This window comes from Oculina patagonica, chromosome 10 (genome assembly GCF_052425735.1).
Source record: "Oculina patagonica isolate OP01 chromosome 10, crgOcupat, whole genome shotgun sequence".
NCBI classification, from domain to species: domain Eukaryota; kingdom Metazoa; phylum Cnidaria; class Anthozoa; order Scleractinia; family Oculinidae; genus Oculina; species Oculina patagonica.
The window spans coordinates 7,271,617-7,290,522 of NC_135767.1; the positions used below are offsets into that span (position 1 = coordinate 7,271,617).

Genomic DNA, 18,906 nt, shown 5'->3' on the forward strand with positions numbered 1-18,906 from the left:
AAACTGGAAGCGTAGAACGATTGAGGAGAGAAGAATATCAGTAAAACGCGCGGTGTTTCGACCTCCTCTCTCCCCTTGACAACCTCTATAGAAGAGAGAGTCGTGACTCTGAACGTGACTTCCACTCATGTTGTCGAAACGTCAGTCACCAACAATATTTCTATTCAGAACGATCAGACTGTTGATACGGTTCATTAATACTCCTGGGTCAACCCACTTACTATAAAAATATATTCTACTTGCTACTTGCTACTTGCTAATACGTCACTGTTACCGTTATTTCACAGGATGGCGGCCCTTTCTGAGTACACTGAGTTTCTTTTTATATAATGCAATGAATATCAACTACTAAAAATATTTCATTTTTGTTTTTAAACTTCTTAAGGGTCAATTTCCCTTCGTCGTACTTTGTACGCTGACCATACCTGAAGCCAACCATTTTCCAGTCCTCCCTCCATTCTCCCTTGTCAGATGTCACTTGGCCTCTCTTCTCGTGCATTGAAAATTGTTCTACAACTAACTGACAATATGCCTACTGTTTGTCAAATCAGACCTATTTCACCCACTTGAAGAAATTACAACGAGCCTGCGGATTTGAACTATGTCCCTGCGGTCTAGCACAACAATGAAATTGTCTGCCTTGGTTAGGTCCTTTGGCCTTAACAGTTCTAAGGACGCATGGTTCCTTGTGACCGCTGCACAGAGGGGGTGGGCGGGGGCCAGTGAGAATGCTCTTCCACAAAGCGACTTCAACTTTGCGCTTTTCTGGGCATTCTTTGTTACTATCAGAGACTGCTTTATCGCCAGTAAGGCTTGTAGTGTTTTCAGAAGCTGAATCGTCCGAATTTAAACCCAGGGAATCTTTGCTTGTATTAGCACCTAATGTTTCAGAAACGGCCTTATCTAAATCATCTGTTGTCCTACGCACTTCTGAGACGGTTTTGTCGGACGCAGCAAGATTTGAAGATCTTGAAAAAAAGCTTAGCAGGTTCGTCTTGGCTTGGCTGTCGGCTTTACTTTTCACCCCAGCGGATTTCTGGCGTTTTACGGATTTAGCTTTATCGTCATCATAAGATGCGCTGCGTTTTAAAGACGTTTTCACTTCTTGTGACGTCTCGGGTTGGCTTTGTGGTTTTCGTTGAACTTGCTGCGCATGTTTTGCAAAGTAAGACTTCAGTTTTTGTTGTCTCCCAGCAAACTCTGGCATATATTTAGTACAAAGTGCCGGCGGTTTTAGTGCAGCTTGAAAAGTATTCCTCAAAGTTGCCACCACTGGGCAATGATCAGAGCCTTCGATATCAGCTTTTATTTCGCAATTTATCAACTCTTTACGAACAAGCTCCACATCAGCAAAGATGTAATCAATTCGGGTTCCATAGTTTGTTTGTCGCGCGCTGGTTACTGTACACCAATTCGTGTACGCACTGCGCTGGGTGGGATGAAAATAGCGGAAGGTATCTATAAACAGCCCTCCCTGCGTCTCAAGAAGATCATTTGTTTCTTCGGCTGGTTTTGTAGAAGAAACTTCACCAGGTACCAAAAACTGATTTAACCACTGTCGTCCAGGGTTTGCGTCAAACAACTCCTAAAGGACAAAAAGGTCCATTAAATTTTGTACTGGCATGTTAAAAAGGGAAACAAGGATGGTGCAGTGGTGAGGGGCTCGCCTCTCACCAGTGTGGCCCGGGTACAGATCTCAGACAAGAAATCAAATGTGGGTTGAGTTTGTTGTTGCTTCTCGCCTTGCTCTGAGAGTATTTCTCTGGGTTGTCTGATTTTTCTCCCTCCCCAGAAACCAACCCGTTAAAATTCATTCAATTCGATCAGGAATACACGCTCCCACAAGGTTCTTGCTTTAACTACTACCCTATATATAAATAAAGGTAATTTACTAAGTGCCTTCAGTAGTAATGTCATGGCATTATAATAATAATATTAATAAATTGCACTAAATTATTTGTGTAAAAGTACTGTACAATTATTACATTATAAAACTATTACCTTAGTTAAAAATTACAAATATTAATTTAACAAATTTTAAATAAATAATAATTATGTGTTTTCGTAGAAAAACCGGTCATTTTTGACATAGAATGCAACCATTAGAGTGAGTAACATTTTCAACGATTTTTAATTGTATTGTATTACTACTTTTTTTCATTATTTTGCTTAATAGAACCTTGGGTGCTTTTAGGTTGTGACTAATGATCTTTGTTCCCATGGTGACTGTGTTCTATTCTTAGGCAGGTCACTTAACTCTCAAAAATAAGCAGTGGCGAATTGTTGGGACAACCTGAGAGAATGCTGGGGGATATCCTGCGATGGACTAGCATCCCAACCAAGGAACATAGGCGGCGGAGCAGGGGGGCAGGTGGGGGGGGGGGAACTGAAGCCCCCCAAACGAAAATTTGGGGGGGCTTAGCCCCCCCAAATTTTCGTTTGGGGATGGCAAGCGTAACGTAATATTGGTTTGTCAAGATATTCCGTCTCGTGAGTGAGTTCAAACATCTTCGAAGTCTTCGGGAAACTTCGTTTATCTTCGGAAAAGTTCGAAAAATGATCGGAAACGTTTGTATGGCCTTCGAACAACAATCGGAAATCTTCAGAAATCTTCAGTCTAGAAACTGTTCAGGAAACAAAAAGTTGCTAAAACGGAAAAATCTTGCACCAAATATGATACCCTGCCGAGTATTTTTTGGACAGCCTTAGCTCCTTCCCCCCCCCCCCACACACACACGTTTTAAAACGCCCCGCCGCCTCTGAGGAAGAATAACAATACCCCTAGCTGCTTCATGCTTCAGAAATCAGGGTAAACGCTACACTTTGAAAGGACGGTTTGCTTTACAACTGTAGAAGTGTAATTTACCTCTTTGTCAGGTTCACAATGGTCGATCATTTTATGTGCTGTGTTGATGTCACCAAGAACTATAACGTGTCTACAAAATAACCAAAAAAAAAGAAAAGAAAAAACAGTAAGAATGAGTTGGAGAGTACGACTTCTTTCTTAATCTTATTTTAAGACAGCAGAACATTTTTTTTCAGGTGGTTAGGAGACTTTATGTGACGCGGAACAGTTTTCATTTCTAAAAAAAATTCATTTCAGACAAGTGACCTAGTAGACTACAAAACGTCGTTTAGGCGCGAAGCACCGATCGTCCCAGTCTAACTCTCAATTTTGACATTGGCTCCAGACTTCTCGTTTGAAGACTGAGCGTGTTTGCAAAAAATACGACTATTTTGCAGTCTACAATTCAAGTGCCGTGATTTCCCTGAAACAAGAGCAAAGGAAACCATTATCTCAGGAAGTAACACTAATCAAGACACTTACCAATCAAAACATTACTTTCACTTTAGCATAGCTTTCCGCCAATCAGAAAAACGTCCACCTTCTCGACCTTTAACATGCATGACGTTTACTAAGCAATTATTTAAAAAAGAAAACACCTTTTAATTTGTTCCTTAAATTATAAATGGCTAGGTCAAGCCCTATTGTATGGTGGCCCATATAGGTCATGAGCAATTTTTTTTTTCGATTGAAATTTTAACTCAAATTTCAGTTACAAAAATCCGTATTGTGTAATTGTCTAGGCGTACAACTCCGCAAAAATCCGAGTTGTTAAATTTTCAAAAACACAACTCAGATTTTTAACACAAAAATCCGAGTTGTTAAATTTTCAAAAACACAACTCGGATTTTTACCGCACAAATCCGAGTTGTTAAATTTCCAAAAACACAACTCGGATTTTTACTTCAGACACGTGGTTTTCCGCCGGGAACAGCTTTATGCATGGTAAATAAAGGTGACGGGCCTAAACGACTCCTACCTTTGCCGTTTTATGTTGAGTTCGGTTTTTCGACCTTATTTGCTTCTGACTTCTTTCTGAGGGTACTGTTATTATTTGGAGGCATTATGTATTGTAGAGCCGTAAGATTGTGGCCAAGGAAGTGTCTAGAGGTCATAAGTCCGCGCTGCGTGGTTTCCGTTTATTGAGTTGAATGACGCCTCTAAATCTGTACTCTGCCACATGTTGTGCTAGTTTAGTTTGTTTTAGCTAAATTCTTCGCTCTGGAAGGACAAGATCTGAAATGTTCCGTGAAAATGTAAACTACTTGCATGTTATTGATGCCGGGCCCGGCATTTTAATCAATACTGTTGCAAGATGAATTGTCTTATCACGGATTATCTTGGTCCGGCTTCGCCAGAGACTGTTTCAGCTTTACTATGAAAAAGCTGAAAGTTGGTTTCAGAGAGACATTCTGTGTTGTAAAGGCTATGCTTCTTGCATTATTTTGATCGAGCGCTCTGTCTTTTAAGCTCGATATTTAGAATTTTACTACCTCCTTTGCTCGTTGCGTTACGTTGGCACCACATGATTCAAATATAAATTTGAAATCTATCACGCGCAAGTCCTACTGACTGTTTTGCGTTTTGTATATGCCACTATGTAGTTTAGTTCAGGCAAAAACCATGAAACCATGAAACCATGCTCTTGCCTGATGTCACGAACGAAACCTTGGTCTTGCCTGATGTCACGAACGTAGGAGTCGTGTAGGCCCGTCACCTTTATTTACCATGCACTTTAAGCTGTTCCCGGCGGAAAACCACGTGTCTGAAGTAAAAATCCGAGTTGTGTTTTTGGAAATTTTAAAACAACTCGGATTTGTGCGGTAAAAATCCGAGTTGTGTTTTTGAAAATTTATCAACTCGGATTTTTGTGTTAAAAATCCGAGTTGTATTTTTGAAAATTTAACAACTCGGATTTTTGTGTTAAAAATCCGAGTTGTGTTTCTGGAAACTTAACAACTCGGATTTTTGCGGTAAAAATCCGAGTTGTACATTGAACGATGTTTACAACTAAGATTTTTTAGTATAAATCCGAGTTGTACGCCTAGACAATTACACAATACAGATTTTTGTAACTGAAATTTGAGTTAAAATTTCAATCGAAAAAAAAAATTGCTCATGTCCTATATGGGCCACTACACTTTTGCGTGACGATCTTGCAAAAACACCGTGGCTAAAGAACATTTCTCCACTACCCTAGAGCAATCCGTCTGACCCTGTATTGTTAATACAGTTGAACCAGCTATTTCGAACCGTCAGGGAAAACAAAACACAGTTCGAAATAAGGGAAGGTACTTTTTTTATTGGGGGGGGGGGGGGGGGGGGGCTGGGCCGGGGCCTCAGAGGGGAGGGTCATCAGTAAAATTTTTCACAAATTGGGGAGGACCAAACCTGTTTTTTTCACAGGAGGGGGAGGGTTACACTTTGTTTCGGCATGGAAAAAATTTAACAAGAAAAAAACATAAATAGTGGCAGCAAACATAACATGGACAATGCATGGTTTGAAAAAAGACCCTAAAATGTCTTCTTCGTTTCACAACGCTTTCATTACCCTTCAGTTCGTGAAACAGACCGCCATTTTGTTTTCAAAGCATGTGCTTTTCCAAGTAGTGCCCAGTTTTTCCAAAAGAAAGATAGTTTGTTTTGTTTGGCCGGTTTTCCGGCCATTGGTGATGGAATGGGATATTTTCTGCTTGGCCAGAAAACTGGCCATCGTTGGTAAAAGGGTTGTTCGTGATTTACCACTATCGGCTTGAATCAAATATATGAAAAACGTTTAAGAGTACTTACGTATTCTAGCTGTATAAAATGATAATGTACGGTTCTGTTGAAATAACCTAATTCTTCCTCCAGAATGCAGGAAATGCACTTTTAGAGGCCCAAATTTTAAAATTTTCCCGGGGGAGCATGCCCCCGAACCTCCCTAGCAGGTTGAGCCTTCAGAGCTCCAAAACGTTTGCTGCCTACTCTGACTCTTATTAAAAACCCTGTAATAGTTGCTTTGTGTGCAGATGGAGCGACCAGAAAGCGTTTAGGTCAGCAACACTTCCGTTTATTTTTGTTCCCAAGGAACCACTGAGTAGGTGGGGGAGGGTCACATGTTTTTGTGTGCGTGTTTGTGGAGGGTCATGCAACAAAACATTCTAGGAAGTGGGAGGGCCACAAATTTTTTCCCCAAAAAATTCTAAAATACCCCGGACCACCCCCCCTAATAAAAAACGTACCTTCCCTAACGGGAGTTTGAAATAGCCGATAGTAAATGACTGAAGGGTAAATACAAGGGAAATGGGTATTAGTTCGAAATAGCAAGGAATTCGAAATAACCGAGTTCGAATAAGCGGGGTTCAACTGTACTTTCGTTTTTTACTGCTATTCGATAAGGCCCACAGAAGAGAGAGAGAACGACACAAAAATATTAAAATGCGTTGTTCTGTCCGCTTTGTTTCTCAATGGAACTGACTGAAAACGGTAATACGTCATTATCATAGTATCTCTTTACAGCAGATCGATCTTGGATAACGTGGATCAGATGTCATTACGAAGACGAGAATTATATTCTCGTCACGCGAGTGTTGCACGGTATATTTTCCGGAAAAAACGGGAAAACAAAACAGTTATTTCCATCAAGAACTGCCCTTAAAAACGCATGGAGCAGCAAATAGTTCTACAAGTCACACAGCTCTGGGCTGGGCTCTCAGGAGGAACTCAAAACAGTCAAAACATACCAGAACAACACGAAGAATCGGCGACAGACATTTTCAACGGTATAAGGAGAGAATTGGGTGTAATTTTGGAGACAGAATCCGGGATGCGCCTCATGGACCTTATTAAAAGGCTCGCCAAAAAGGTTTTTACCTTTAAAGGCTTTCTAGAGATTGTCACAAGATTCTTCCTTTTTGCCAAGGATATGGTCAAGAAGCTGTTATCCTCGCCAAAGGTGATGATTATGATCATGATCACAATGTTGGTTATTTTCCTGCTTTGCATTACGGCGCTTATCGTCTTCATCACATTTTCGAACCTTTGTACCTCGCGCTACAGTTGTTTTATGCGTTACAACGCTGTTAGAAACCCTTGGTGCTTTTCTCATTAAAATCAGCCATAAATTTCTTACTGAGAAGATTGCTGAGTTTTTTGCAAGACCGTCCCTGGAACTTAAGTTCGTGCAGGGATCGACTAACAGAACCAACTGGGACTAACATTGCTGCCAAGTTTGTTCCATATTCATTATCACAGCGAAGGCAAAGTTTTATTTTTTTGTTATCTAGTATTAAACCGATGGTATTTTAATCATCTTTTATACTGTATTAACTGTATACTTTAGGGTAATGTATCAGGGTCATATATCCATCAAAATTTCCATTTTCATATCGTATGTCAATTGCTATCACTTTCAGTTATTTAATCTTTGAACCCTTCTTCTCAGCTACAACAGCTATAAGACCTAACCCAAAGTCTAAACCAATTGAGGAGCCAAAATAAATAGATTCAAGATAGTTGAATTGTTGTTACTTAATTTAAATGTGAAAAATAGTCTATTCTCTAGAAAACAAGCGGGATAAGAATCTGGAAGCTGTATGATTATATAATTTCGTTTTTAGTTAATTTAAGAGGCATGCTTTATCTTAAATGTGAACTTGGAAGAGAAAATTGATTTTAAAAAGCCATACTAAGTATAGGAAAGAGACTACTTGGGACCTTGTAAATGAACAAACAGCATGTCAATGTACAACCACTTGTTACATGTAGTTGCAGTCAAAATAGCTTAGTAAGTGCTGCATTTTTTTTTCATTTTTTGGTTTAAAATTTTCGAAAGTTCAACTCAATATATAAAACCATAAAAGCAGGGTTGCATGCAAATAACAGTTGGACATCCGACACTGGCCGACCACAATTTGCCAATGTCCGATGAAATTCCAACTGTGGTCGGACAGAATGTCTGGACAACTTTTTTTTTTTTGCTTTCCAGTGCAAACACCAATGTTCTGTAATATGATGTCCGACCTCACTTTTGTTTTGTCCAATCAAAATGGTGACTTAGTCGGACGCATGTCCTTTCAAGGGAAAAAATTATTTGCAGCCCTGTAAAAGCATTTCATTGTAACTGAAATTCTACAAGCACTCATAAAGAGCCATTAGATATATGAGAACTTGGCCATTTTACTTGTGGCTCACATGTTATTACAAGCCTCGCAAGACTGGCTCACTGGCTCACAGTTTTGACCAATTGTGTTGCAGGTTATGCAAGCCCATATAAAAAATTAACGTGGATTCTTTGTGTTTGAAATTTGTTTTTAAGCCAGATTGCTTGTTTCAATTAGCATCTGTCTTAAAATAGCCAGAACACCCCCACCCCCTAAGAAGTGTTTGTTGGTTTGAAGCGAAAACCTTGGATATTATCTGATTTTGCACAGTCTACAACAAAGGAAAATTAATTTGTTCAAACCAAAAGCAAATTAAACCATAACATACCTTCCTTCCTTGACAATGGCCTCAGCCCTCTCCTGCAGTAACTTATAAAACTTCAATTTGAAATCTACTCTGTCCTTATTCTCTTTGTCAGCTCTTGGGCAGTACACATTAATGATAACAACTGACTTGTCATCAACAAGTCTGTGTTCTGTTAGGATTGCACGACCCTCTGCATCCAAAGCTTCCAGTTCTTCAGGAGTGAAGTCAGTGTTACTGCCATAAGATCCAATAGATGGCTGAGGGGTGAGCACGGCAGAGAGACCCTCTTCAGCAGCAATGGGTGTCACTTCATTGCGGCAAAATGTAGCAACCCCTGTCAGAAACAATGACATAATGAATTAAGTATTCATTCATTAATAATTACAGACAATTACAGTAGAATCCCGATTTCTTAAACTCTTGGTTCCTTGAAACTCCCAATTCTCGAACCAATTTTGTTTCCCTTGGATAGTACCTTTCTGTAATTTTACCCCCCTTATCTCAAACCTCCCAATTTCTTAAAGCAAGTTCTGTTTCCCCTGGAGGTCCAAGAAGTTGGTATTCTACTGTATTGTCTAGTTAAAATTCCTGCTGTTTATGACACATGACTTTGCCTTCTTAAATTCTTAGATACAGTCAAATCCTCGAAAGGGGCCACTAAAAAATGTTAAGCCGAGGCTATCTGCTTGCTTACCGGAGTGTTTGTTTACGAGAGGTGAGACCATAAGGGTTTTGGATGGGTTTATAAAATGGAGGGCTTCTATCGAGGGGACTTATAAGTGGAATTAAAAAAAGGGTCGAAATGAGCTACAACAACATTCATCAAAATACATTTTCATTAACTGGTTTTGAATTAAACTGTAAAAATCCATTTCAATATTTGGAACAATATTGGGAGAGAGGGGCTTTTAATCAGATGTATTTTTTTCATCCACAGGTAGATGGGCCTCATCCTCGGAGACCCAGGGGCAGTTAGTGGGGCGAAACAAAGGAATAAACCGGGCAGAAATCGTAGCGACGAAAGTTTTCAAGAACGGCACGAAGTGCCCCTGGGCAACGAGTCTCTCCAGACCATTTCCAAACGGCTCTCCGAATGCGGGCTCCCCATTGGGCAGAAAAAAACCTTTGTATTATTCTGCCCAATCGGCGAGCAGTAACTTGGGAATCACTTTGGTGTGTTCTTACACGCCGTCTACTGTGTCCGCCATACTTGTGTCGTTCGTTCACCATAGCACTGCATGCGAGGGAAATTTCCATTTATCTTACATCAGATAGCCCAAAAAAATCAGGGAATCTTTTCCGATGTCAGAGAGAAACATATATTTCAAGATCGACGAGAAAATTTTCGTTTGGACTGATCAGAGGTATCGTAAATACTGGCTTGTTTATCGATCGCCCGCTCGTTTGAGCTTGTAGGTTTCAAATATTTATTTTCTTATCCGAGCTTCTTATTTTGATAGTATCGCTATTTAAGGCTTTTACATTTGGATTCTAGCCTTTCCTTACAATTTTCTCGGCTAACTGGAACTTTCCCGTATTGCGTGGACCAGACAAGTATGCCAAACAGATTTACATTATGAAACAGCTAAGGTGTTTAATGGGTTGATCCAGATTTTTCTCTTCGTGTAGATCGATCTGTATGCACTTTACATAGGCAAGATTTCAGCACAACTCCATACATACTGTACGGAAATCTTACCCAGTCTTATATTTTGATAGCATGTTGAACACTTAAGACAGGAGTTTGTTCAACAAAAAAACAAAAACTCCTTCTTTTATGACTGTCTCTTCTATTTATTGAAACAGTCATGTAACTCGGTCGACGTTTGCACTTCCTTGTACATACTTTCTTTAAACTCCTTTAGTAAAACTTAGTGCTTTTTTTTCACCCTGTTTTACATTTCTGAGGGACAACATTGAAATCGTACTCCCCAAGTTCAGTGGGCACTTTTGTCCACAGTCACATTCTTTTGCACAGACGTCACAGCATATTCTTTCTTGTTCTGAAAGACTTCCTAGTATCTTCAAAGAAAGCAAGTATTTGTTTTTGTCTTCAAGAGGCGGACTTAAAATTTCAGGTTCACTTTGCTGAAGTTGTATCCCTTATCATGAAATAATAAAAGTGCCTCAGATGGCTGAACATCTTCTTGCACATATGATTTAATCACAGGGAGACTCATAGTTGATGCCATGAGGCAATCCCTTTTGATCACACCTAGGAGGATTTGTTGCAATTACAATTCTCGCTTTACCAATCAGGATCCTTGAGTGATTGCAACACATGCTATTGAATAGAGGGTGAAGTGCTGTTGTGGTACATTGACACCATTCCTTTCACAGGCTTCTTCTCAGCACCATCTGGGTAGTGTGCTTTGTCCGACAAGTTCCCATGAAAACTGATTTGTACAGTTTTCTGCACATTTTAAAATCAGTTACATATATTTAGATTTGTAGACATCTGATTCTTTTTTTGGCTGAGTTAACAAAGGTGTTGCTTCACATTGCATGTGGTATTAAACTGGGTATATAGATAGTCTGCAAAGTGCATTCCCTGTTCCTGGAAATTCAATTTGGCATGTGAAATTTCTGGGGTTCATTTAATTTTGGTTTGAGGATTTCTTTGGGCTTTGTTTGAAGTCCTAAGGATTTTTTGGGGTTTTAAGAGGCTCCGACTGAGAATATGAAGAATCGTTGGACAGGCTGGGAAAATCGAAAATCTTGAAACTTTGCCTGAATAACACCTTTGGGGAACTATGTTCGAAAATATTATTCTCATCTTCTGGGAATTTGTGGTTTTTGAGAAATTAAGAAAAAACGAAAATAACGGTTTTTAGCTCATTAAATATGCAAAAAATATGCGTAAAAATGGCAAAGTTCTCGATATTCCTATAAGAGCAATTTTCAATGCCTTGAATCGAAATAAACTTAGAATAATAGCTTGACCTTTCTTCTTTCAGGCAACAGAAACTTTCAATTTTTTCCGGCCATTTTGAGGTTTCCTTCGCCTTTTAAAATATTGCTTTATCAAGCACTTCGGGAAAGGGCAAAAATTGAGAAACTTTGGAGGCCAAAAAAGCACCTTGATATGTCCGATATCGAGTCAAAATAAACACTGTGCAAAAGCTCGATGTTTCTTCTATTACAATATCAAATAAAAAATCTGGGCACTCAAGATTCACACAAATAAGAAACGAAAGTTTACGACCTACTCGTGTCTAATTTGCATAAAGCTAATTTTTGAATTCGTCCTCCGCTAAGTGATCTGGTCCGCTAAATTTACATTGGGGAGCTATGATTTGCACAAAGAACGCAAGTTTAAACTTTATTTGATTTTATTGACGACTTATGCCTATCAACAGGTTATATAGACGCGAAGAAAGAAGAAAAAACAGTAAAATCATCGACTGAGCTCATTGCGTGACTTGCGTCACGTTATGAATTTTCTTGTCAACAATTGAATTTGATTTGTTTGTTAGGACTCTTGCATTTCAAATTTAAGATTAAAGAGAGAAATAATAATATCATTCACTTACCTGAAATTGGGAATAATTTGTATCTTTTATTTACTCTGGCGGGTAACTTACGTCCAAGCTATAACTTGCGTAGTATTATTAATTTGGAAGTTGACTTTAGTTATGAACATAAACGTACATAAATATTATGAACAGATATCGCTGTTAGTTTCCGTTCAGTTGTCATTTATAATGGAAATAAAATACCAAAAGTTTCTCATCTTGTTTTAAAACAACTAAAGGTTTCTATCGTGCAAAAACTATTCATTCATTCAGAGGCACATCACAAAATCAAATTAATTAATTCCCTTTTAAAGAGACCGAACACGTACACAGCGACAGAACTCGGCGCCAGGACATTTAACACAAAGCACGAAATTATTCGGCTGAAATTTAAAAATAGAATGACCCTTTACAGTTGTGCCTCTCTTGTTGGTGGGGCTTGGAGTCCAAGCCCAGAAATCCAGAATTTGTCCAGTTTGTAAATTACCATGCAAACGCACACTTCAAATTTTGTTGCATCTTGTCTGACAGATACTGAAAGCATTGATAGCGAAGGACAATTGTTAGTTGCCTGTGCAGGTAAGGTAAAATATATATTTTTTCTTTGAACCACATCTATGTATAGGTAACTGAATTAATGCAAGCTTAACTATTCAATATCCTGGGATTTTTGTAGCGCAAGAATGCCAAGAACATATGACAGTTTGTCATAAATACAAGAACACGTTCTTTCGCTTGCGGACTGGAGAAGCAAGATGTTCTAAACCAATGGAAATTGCGGGCCATAAGCCTTCTTTCACTCGGGAGGATCGCGGAATAGCAAGCAACCCTGCTCTGTTTTACAAGAGACGGGTATGCTTGTTCCAGCTAGATCACGGAAGTATCAACTTTCCGGTGAAGGTAAGGTAAATTTAATATTTGTTTTTTCTTTGAACCACATTGTTTTATAAGGTTCACGCTAGCGACATAACGACATGGACATAACGGTCTTTCCTTATGTCGTTATGCTTATGTCATTATGTTCCAACTATGTCGTTATGTTAGGCGGTTGTTCACACTGGTGACATAAAACATCAACTTGAGGTGTTTTTTTACATTTGCGTGACCTTGCCGTTATGCCGTTATGTCGCTAATGTGAACTAGGCCTTATAACTGAATTGAGTATACCCATGCCTTCGGATTTTTAAAGCGCTAGAATGCCAAGAAAACATGACAGTTTGCCCGAAATACAGGAACACCTCGGTATTAACTTTTAACACTTTTCCTCGATATTGTAAACATCGCTTTTGTTTTTGTTTATAAAATGCCATTTGACTATATCCATTCCTACTATCAATCAATCAATCAAAGACTTTATTAACATGTCGAAAAAGTGCAAGGGGAAACACCCTCTGCTAATTGGGGACACTTAAATTAATATAAACCTACCATATATAAACTAAGAAACGGGTAAAATGCTAAAAACTATTGACTAATCATAATTTCATTCACCAACCTGAAATTGGGAATGATTTATATATTTTATTTAATCGCGTAACTTACATCAAAAATAAAACGTATGTTCAATGTGTTAGCCTTCCGAACAAACAGTGTTGCTAAAGGGGTAGAGGACGCATGTGTTTCGTCTAGCCTTCAGAAGAAGACCTACTAAGAAGAAGGCCTATACTAAGGGAAATTGCGGGCCACAAGTTTTCTTTTTGAATTTCACCCTGGGGGTATCGTGGAAAAGACACCAAGCACCCCTGCTTTGCAATCCTGTTACGGCGAGGTGTTAGTCTACAGAACGAGTGGTTTAGCGCAGCGCGAAGGATCAAGCGGATAAACAACTATACCACTTAACAATCGCGTGCGCGCTCTTGTGTTTGCACTCGCATGCTCGCGCGTTCACATACGTTTTCTATGCCTTGCAACACCAACACCGCTTGTTCTGAAGGCTAGTAGGGTGTGGTCAACTGTCATTTTATAACTTAAAACCAAAAGCGATTTTTACAATATTAAGGAAAAGTGTTTTAACTTAAAATTCTAGGAAATACTATAGTAATCATGTAGGCTATTATTCACCAATTTTTTTCTTGGAAGTTGTTACTGTGGGCTTAAAACAAAATTAAGTAACAGAAAGTTAATGCTTATGTGATCTAGCTGGAACAAGCATACCCGTCTCTTCTAAAACAGAGCAGGATTGCTTGCTGTTCCGCGATCCTCCCGTGTAAAAGAAGGATTATGGCCCGCAATTTCCATTGGTATAGAACATCGTGCTTCTCCAGTCCGCCAGCGAATACCGAGCGTGTTCTTGTATTTATGGCAAAATGTCATACCGTAAAATTCCGGTTATAAGCCCTCCCGCTTATAAGCCCCCCCCCCCCGGTTATAGGCCCATCTATCTGGAAACAAAAAAATACCTCCAATTATAAGCCCCCCCCTGGATATAAGACCCCCCTTTACCGGAAGACAGTACTAAACAGGGCTAAATGTTGCTTTATTATGCGTTTTTAACTTAAAAAGGTATTTCGATCAACACTCCTGTGGCTCGTTTCGAAACGTTTTTTTTTATTCCGCTTATAAGCCCTCCCAGATATAAGCCCCTCTGCTTATAAGCCCACCCGAACCCCTTACGAAGTTGTAGAAGCCCAGGGCTTATAACTGGAATTTTACGGTATGTTCTTGGTATTCTTGCGCTACAAAAATCCCAGGGTATTGGATAGTTAAGCTTGTATTAATTCAGTTACCTACACACAAGTGTGGTTCAAAGAAAAAAATATATTTTACCTTACCTGCACGGGCAATTAACAATTGTCCTTCGCTATCGATGCTTTCAGTATCTGTCATACAAGATGTAACAAAATTTGAAGTTTGCTTTTGCATGGTAATTTACAAATTGGACAAATTCTGGATTTCTGGGCTTGGACTCCAAGCCCCACCAACAAGAGAAGCACAACTGTAAAGGGTCATTCTATTTTAAATTTCAGCCGAATAATTTCGTGCTTTGTGTTAAATGTCCTGGCGCCGGGTCCTGTCGCTGTGTACATGTTCGGTCTCTTTAATTTAATTTTGTGATGTACATCTGAATGAATGAATGGATTTTGCACGATCGAAACCTTTTATATTGTTGTTTTAAAACAAGATGAGAAACTTTTGCTATTTTATTTCCATTTATGACAACTGAACAGAAGCTAACAGCGATATATGTTCATCATAGTTTTAATAATTATGTACGTTTATGTTCACAAAATAGTAAACTTCCAAATTAAATTAGAACTACACGATTTATATTTTGTCGTAAGTTATGCGAGTAAATAAAAGATACAAATCATTCCCAATTTCAGGTAAGTGAATGATATTATTATCTTAATCTTTAATCTTAAATTTGAAATGTAAGAGCCCTAACAAACAAATCTTTCCTCCGATCTTTTTAATTCAATTATTGACAAGAAAATTCATAACGTGACGCAGGTCACGCAATGGGGAGCTCAGTCGATGATTTTACTGTTTTTTCTTCTTTCTTCGCGTCTATATAACCAGTGTATCGGCATAAGACGTCAACAAAATCAAATAAAGTTTAAAATTGCTTTCTTTGTGCAAATCATAGCCCCCCAATGTAAATTTAGCGGACCAGATCACTTAGTGGAGGACGAATTCAAAAATTAGCTTTATGCAAATTAGACACGAGTAGGTAGTAAACTTTCGTTTCTTATTTGTGTGAATCTTGAGTACCCAGATTTTTTATTTGATATTGTAATAGAAGAAACATCGAGCTTTTGCACAGTGTTTATTTTGACTCGATATCGGACATATCAAGGTGCTTTTTTGGCCTCCAAAGTTTCTCAATTTTTGCCCTTTCCCGAAGTGCTTGATATAGCAATATTTTAAAAGGCGAAGGAAACCTTAAAATGGACGAAAAAAATTGAAAGTTTCTGTTGCCTGAAAGAAAAAAGTCAAGCTTTTATTCTAAGTTCATTTCGATTCAAGGCATTGAAAATTGCTCTTATAGGAATATCGAGAACTTTGCCATTTTTACGCATATTTTTTGCATATTTAATGAGCTAAAAACCGTTATTTTCGTTTTTTCTTAATTTCTCGAAAACCACAAATTCCCAGAAGATGAGAATAATATTTTCGAACATAGTTCCCCAAAGGTGTTATTCAGGCAAAGTTTCAGGATTTTCGATTTTCCCAGCCTGTCCAACGATTCTTCATATTCTCAGTCGGAGCCTCTTAAGTTTTGACTCCATACAATCATCCACATAACTCAATCCCAATTACCCACCCTGGAATCACCCCAAGAAAATGTAACAACTAGCACCTTCCCGTTTTCCCTGCTGGATAAATAAATGGAATTAGATGTTACTGGTATTGAAATAAGGACAACAGTCAGTGTAATCATATTTTCTATTACATACTGATGCAAATTACCAGTGGCTTGTATATTTCTTTGTATTTCAAGACTACACAGCAGGCATATGTACATTATGTTGCTTGTAAATTCACTTAACACCACTTTGGCTTGACAGTAGGCTGGGTTTATCTTCTTGCCACCTTGCACAATGAAGTGTATGAGCTACATAACAGCAAAGTTTTATCTGTATACTTGGTTGGTACACAAGTCATCTATTAAGTTGAACTAAATTGGACTACACAGTACAGGGTGAACTTTGTCACAGACAACAGCAACTACATTCTGCCTGTAATGTCGCGTTGCAAAACAATTTCCAAAACTTAGCCTTCCCTTGTCACTTTCTTCAATGAATGCAGCGTCCAAGCCAAGAGACCTAAAGTAATTAACCTGATATTTAACAATCAAACTCAAAGGAGAAACCCTCGACATACATAACTCCAAGTCTATAATCGCTAGGCAAATCTGAAAAGTCACTCTTTCAGCAAAAATAATTATTTTATTATTATTCGATAGCTAATGCAGCAAATAGATCCTTCCCAACAACATTTTCATTAATCAATTTCTGCTCAGGTTTAAGATCGTGGAAAAAAAGAAATACATGGAAAAATATTTAAACTTTTGAGAATTCCTTCTTTGATGTGAGTGCTCGTTGGAACCATGTCAACCATTTTCAGAAAAATGTTATGGCTTCGCCCGTACAAGAACATTAAAATACCTCTCACGGTGTGATGCACTGGCGGCTGTTTGGCATACTTGTCTGGTCCACGCAATACGGGAAAGTTCCAGTTTGCCGAGAAAATTGTAAGGAAAGGCTAGAATCCAAATGTAAAAGCCTTAAATAGCGATACTATCAAAATAAGAACAGGGTAAGAAGCTCGGATAAGAAAATAAATATTTGAAACCTACAAGCTCAAACGAGCGGGCGATCGATAAACAAGCCAGTATTTACGGTACCTCTGATCAGTCCAAACGAAAATTTTCTCGTCGATCTTGAAACATATTTTTCTCTCTGACATCGGAAAAGATTCCCTGATTTTTTGGGGCTATCTGATGTAAGATAAATGGAAATTTCCCTCGCATGCAGAGCTTTGGTGAACGAACGACACCAGTATGGCGGACACAGTAGACGGCGTGTAAGAACACACCAAAGTGATTCCCAAGTTACTGCTCGCCGATTGGGCAGAATAATACAAAGGTTTTTTTTCTGCCCAATCGGGAGCCCGCATTCGGAGAGCCGTTTGGAAATGGTCTGGAGAGACTCGTTGCCCAGGGGCGCTTCGTGCCGTTCTTGAAAATTTTCGTCGCTACGATTTCTGCCCGGTTTATTCCTTTGTTTCGCCCCACTAACTGCCCCTGGGTCTCCGAGGATGGATGGGCCTATAACAAGGGGGCTTATAAGCAGAATTTTCGGTATCCTGCCAGGAGGATCCCTCACTGCTAAATACAAAGTGAACTACAATAAAAATTTGTACCAAGAAAACAAAATGTTCTCTCACCTGAGTAACCCGTCTTTACTTTTGAGAAGCTAAAGTATGCATTGTACCCATCTACTATAGCTGTTACTTCATCTAACATGTCACCTGAAATCAAAACAGCAGGTCTATAGTAAGTTTATTTGAAAGCCACAAAGAAGGCTGTCAGGCTTTCCTCGGGTGGTCTGCACATTCATGTCATAATTATTATGCACCTTATTAAAGGTTACTATTGTTGGGGGCTACTAATTTTTGGGAGTTGGGCGAAAATCACTAAATTTAGTAGTCGCTAAAATTTGTCTCAGTCAAATTTAATATGCGTTAAATTTTAAGCATCCCCACTCTTTTGAAGGAAAACAAAATTAAACATAGTAGTTGATCCTTTGCTAGCGTTTTAGCAATCCTTTGCGGGCATTTGGGCAATCCTTTGAGATTTTTTCTGGTACTGTTTGCTGAATGCACACATTTTACCTACCTACACGGGGACTTCTAAGGTGCCTATTTTTGCGGGGCAATAATTTATTATGGTTAGTGCATATTCACTTTAAAAATGTGAGATGTTCCTTTTCTAAAATGAATCTTTCACTGTAAAATGAAAAACAAAATAGAAATCCCTTTTGAAATCAATGGTCTGGGGGCATTTTGATTTTAACTGCACCCCCCCCCCCCCGTCTCCCATACCACTCTCCCTCCTCCCGCACCCCCAAAGACAAGCACAAACTGACAGAAGGCCAGTCTCTATCAGTACGCTTCGTTTAGTATGATCGATTTTAACAACTAAACAGCACTTTTCAATCTCACAAGAAGCTTGCTGAGAAATCTCTGATACTGTTCAGTGTTTTTGCCGCAAACCAGAGCACATCTGTACTTACGCGTGACTTTCGTCTCTTGCAAGCAAATAACATCTGCTTCGAGGGAATCCAAAATATCTTTCAACGACCTGCCACGTCCAGCAGCACGAATCCCGTTTATATTCCAGGTTAAAATCTTCATTTCTTCAAAACTTCGAGTACAAATTCTCCCGCCCGCTGGAAGACATTCGAATCGATTTAGCCCGCGTTTATATTGTCAGCAGTAACATCATTAGCATGAAGTTCTTTGTGTCTTCTTGAACGAAATTGTCGCTTAACACTTCCGGGTAGTAAAGTTTAAAAATGCCGAGTTAAATATACTTCATTTCAGTTAAACTCCTCACTGAAGTTTTGCTAACCGTTTACTTTTTTGTTAGAC

General features: G+C 38.9%; 1 protein-coding gene across 1 annotated transcript; it reads right to left on the bottom strand.

Annotated features, from left to right (window-relative positions):
- Positions 1–210: 210 nt before the first annotated feature.
- Positions 211–18,724, bottom strand: LOC144667385 (DNA-(apurinic or apyrimidinic site) endonuclease 2-like). The gene is made up of 5 exons (XM_078528780.1): positions 18,549–18,724; positions 17,701–17,784; positions 8,318–8,630; positions 2,867–2,936; positions 211–1,585 (listed from the first exon to the last, which is right to left on the bottom strand). The coding sequence occupies exons 1-5, from the start codon at positions 18,667–18,669 to the stop codon at positions 554–556; spliced, it is 1,620 nt and encodes a 539-aa protein (XP_078384906.1). The 5' UTR covers positions 18,670–18,724; the 3' UTR covers positions 211–553.
- Between the last annotated feature and the right edge of the window lie 182 nt (positions 18,725–18,906).

Bases quoted from the DNA above. Each gene is read 5' to 3' on its own strand.
- LOC144667385 (XM_078528780.1), bottom strand. From the start codon at position 18,669: ATGAAGATTTTAACCTGGAATATAAACGGGATTCGTGCTGCTGGACGT. The intron at 17,785-18,548 runs GTAAGTACAGAT...TTTTGATTTCAG, and splicing joins GCAAGAGACGAAAGTCACGC to GTGACATGTTAGATGAAGTA. The intron at 2,937-8,317 runs GTATGTTATGGT...GTTATTTTGTAG, and splicing joins GCCATTGTCAAGGAAGGAAG to ACACGTTATAGTTCTTGGTG.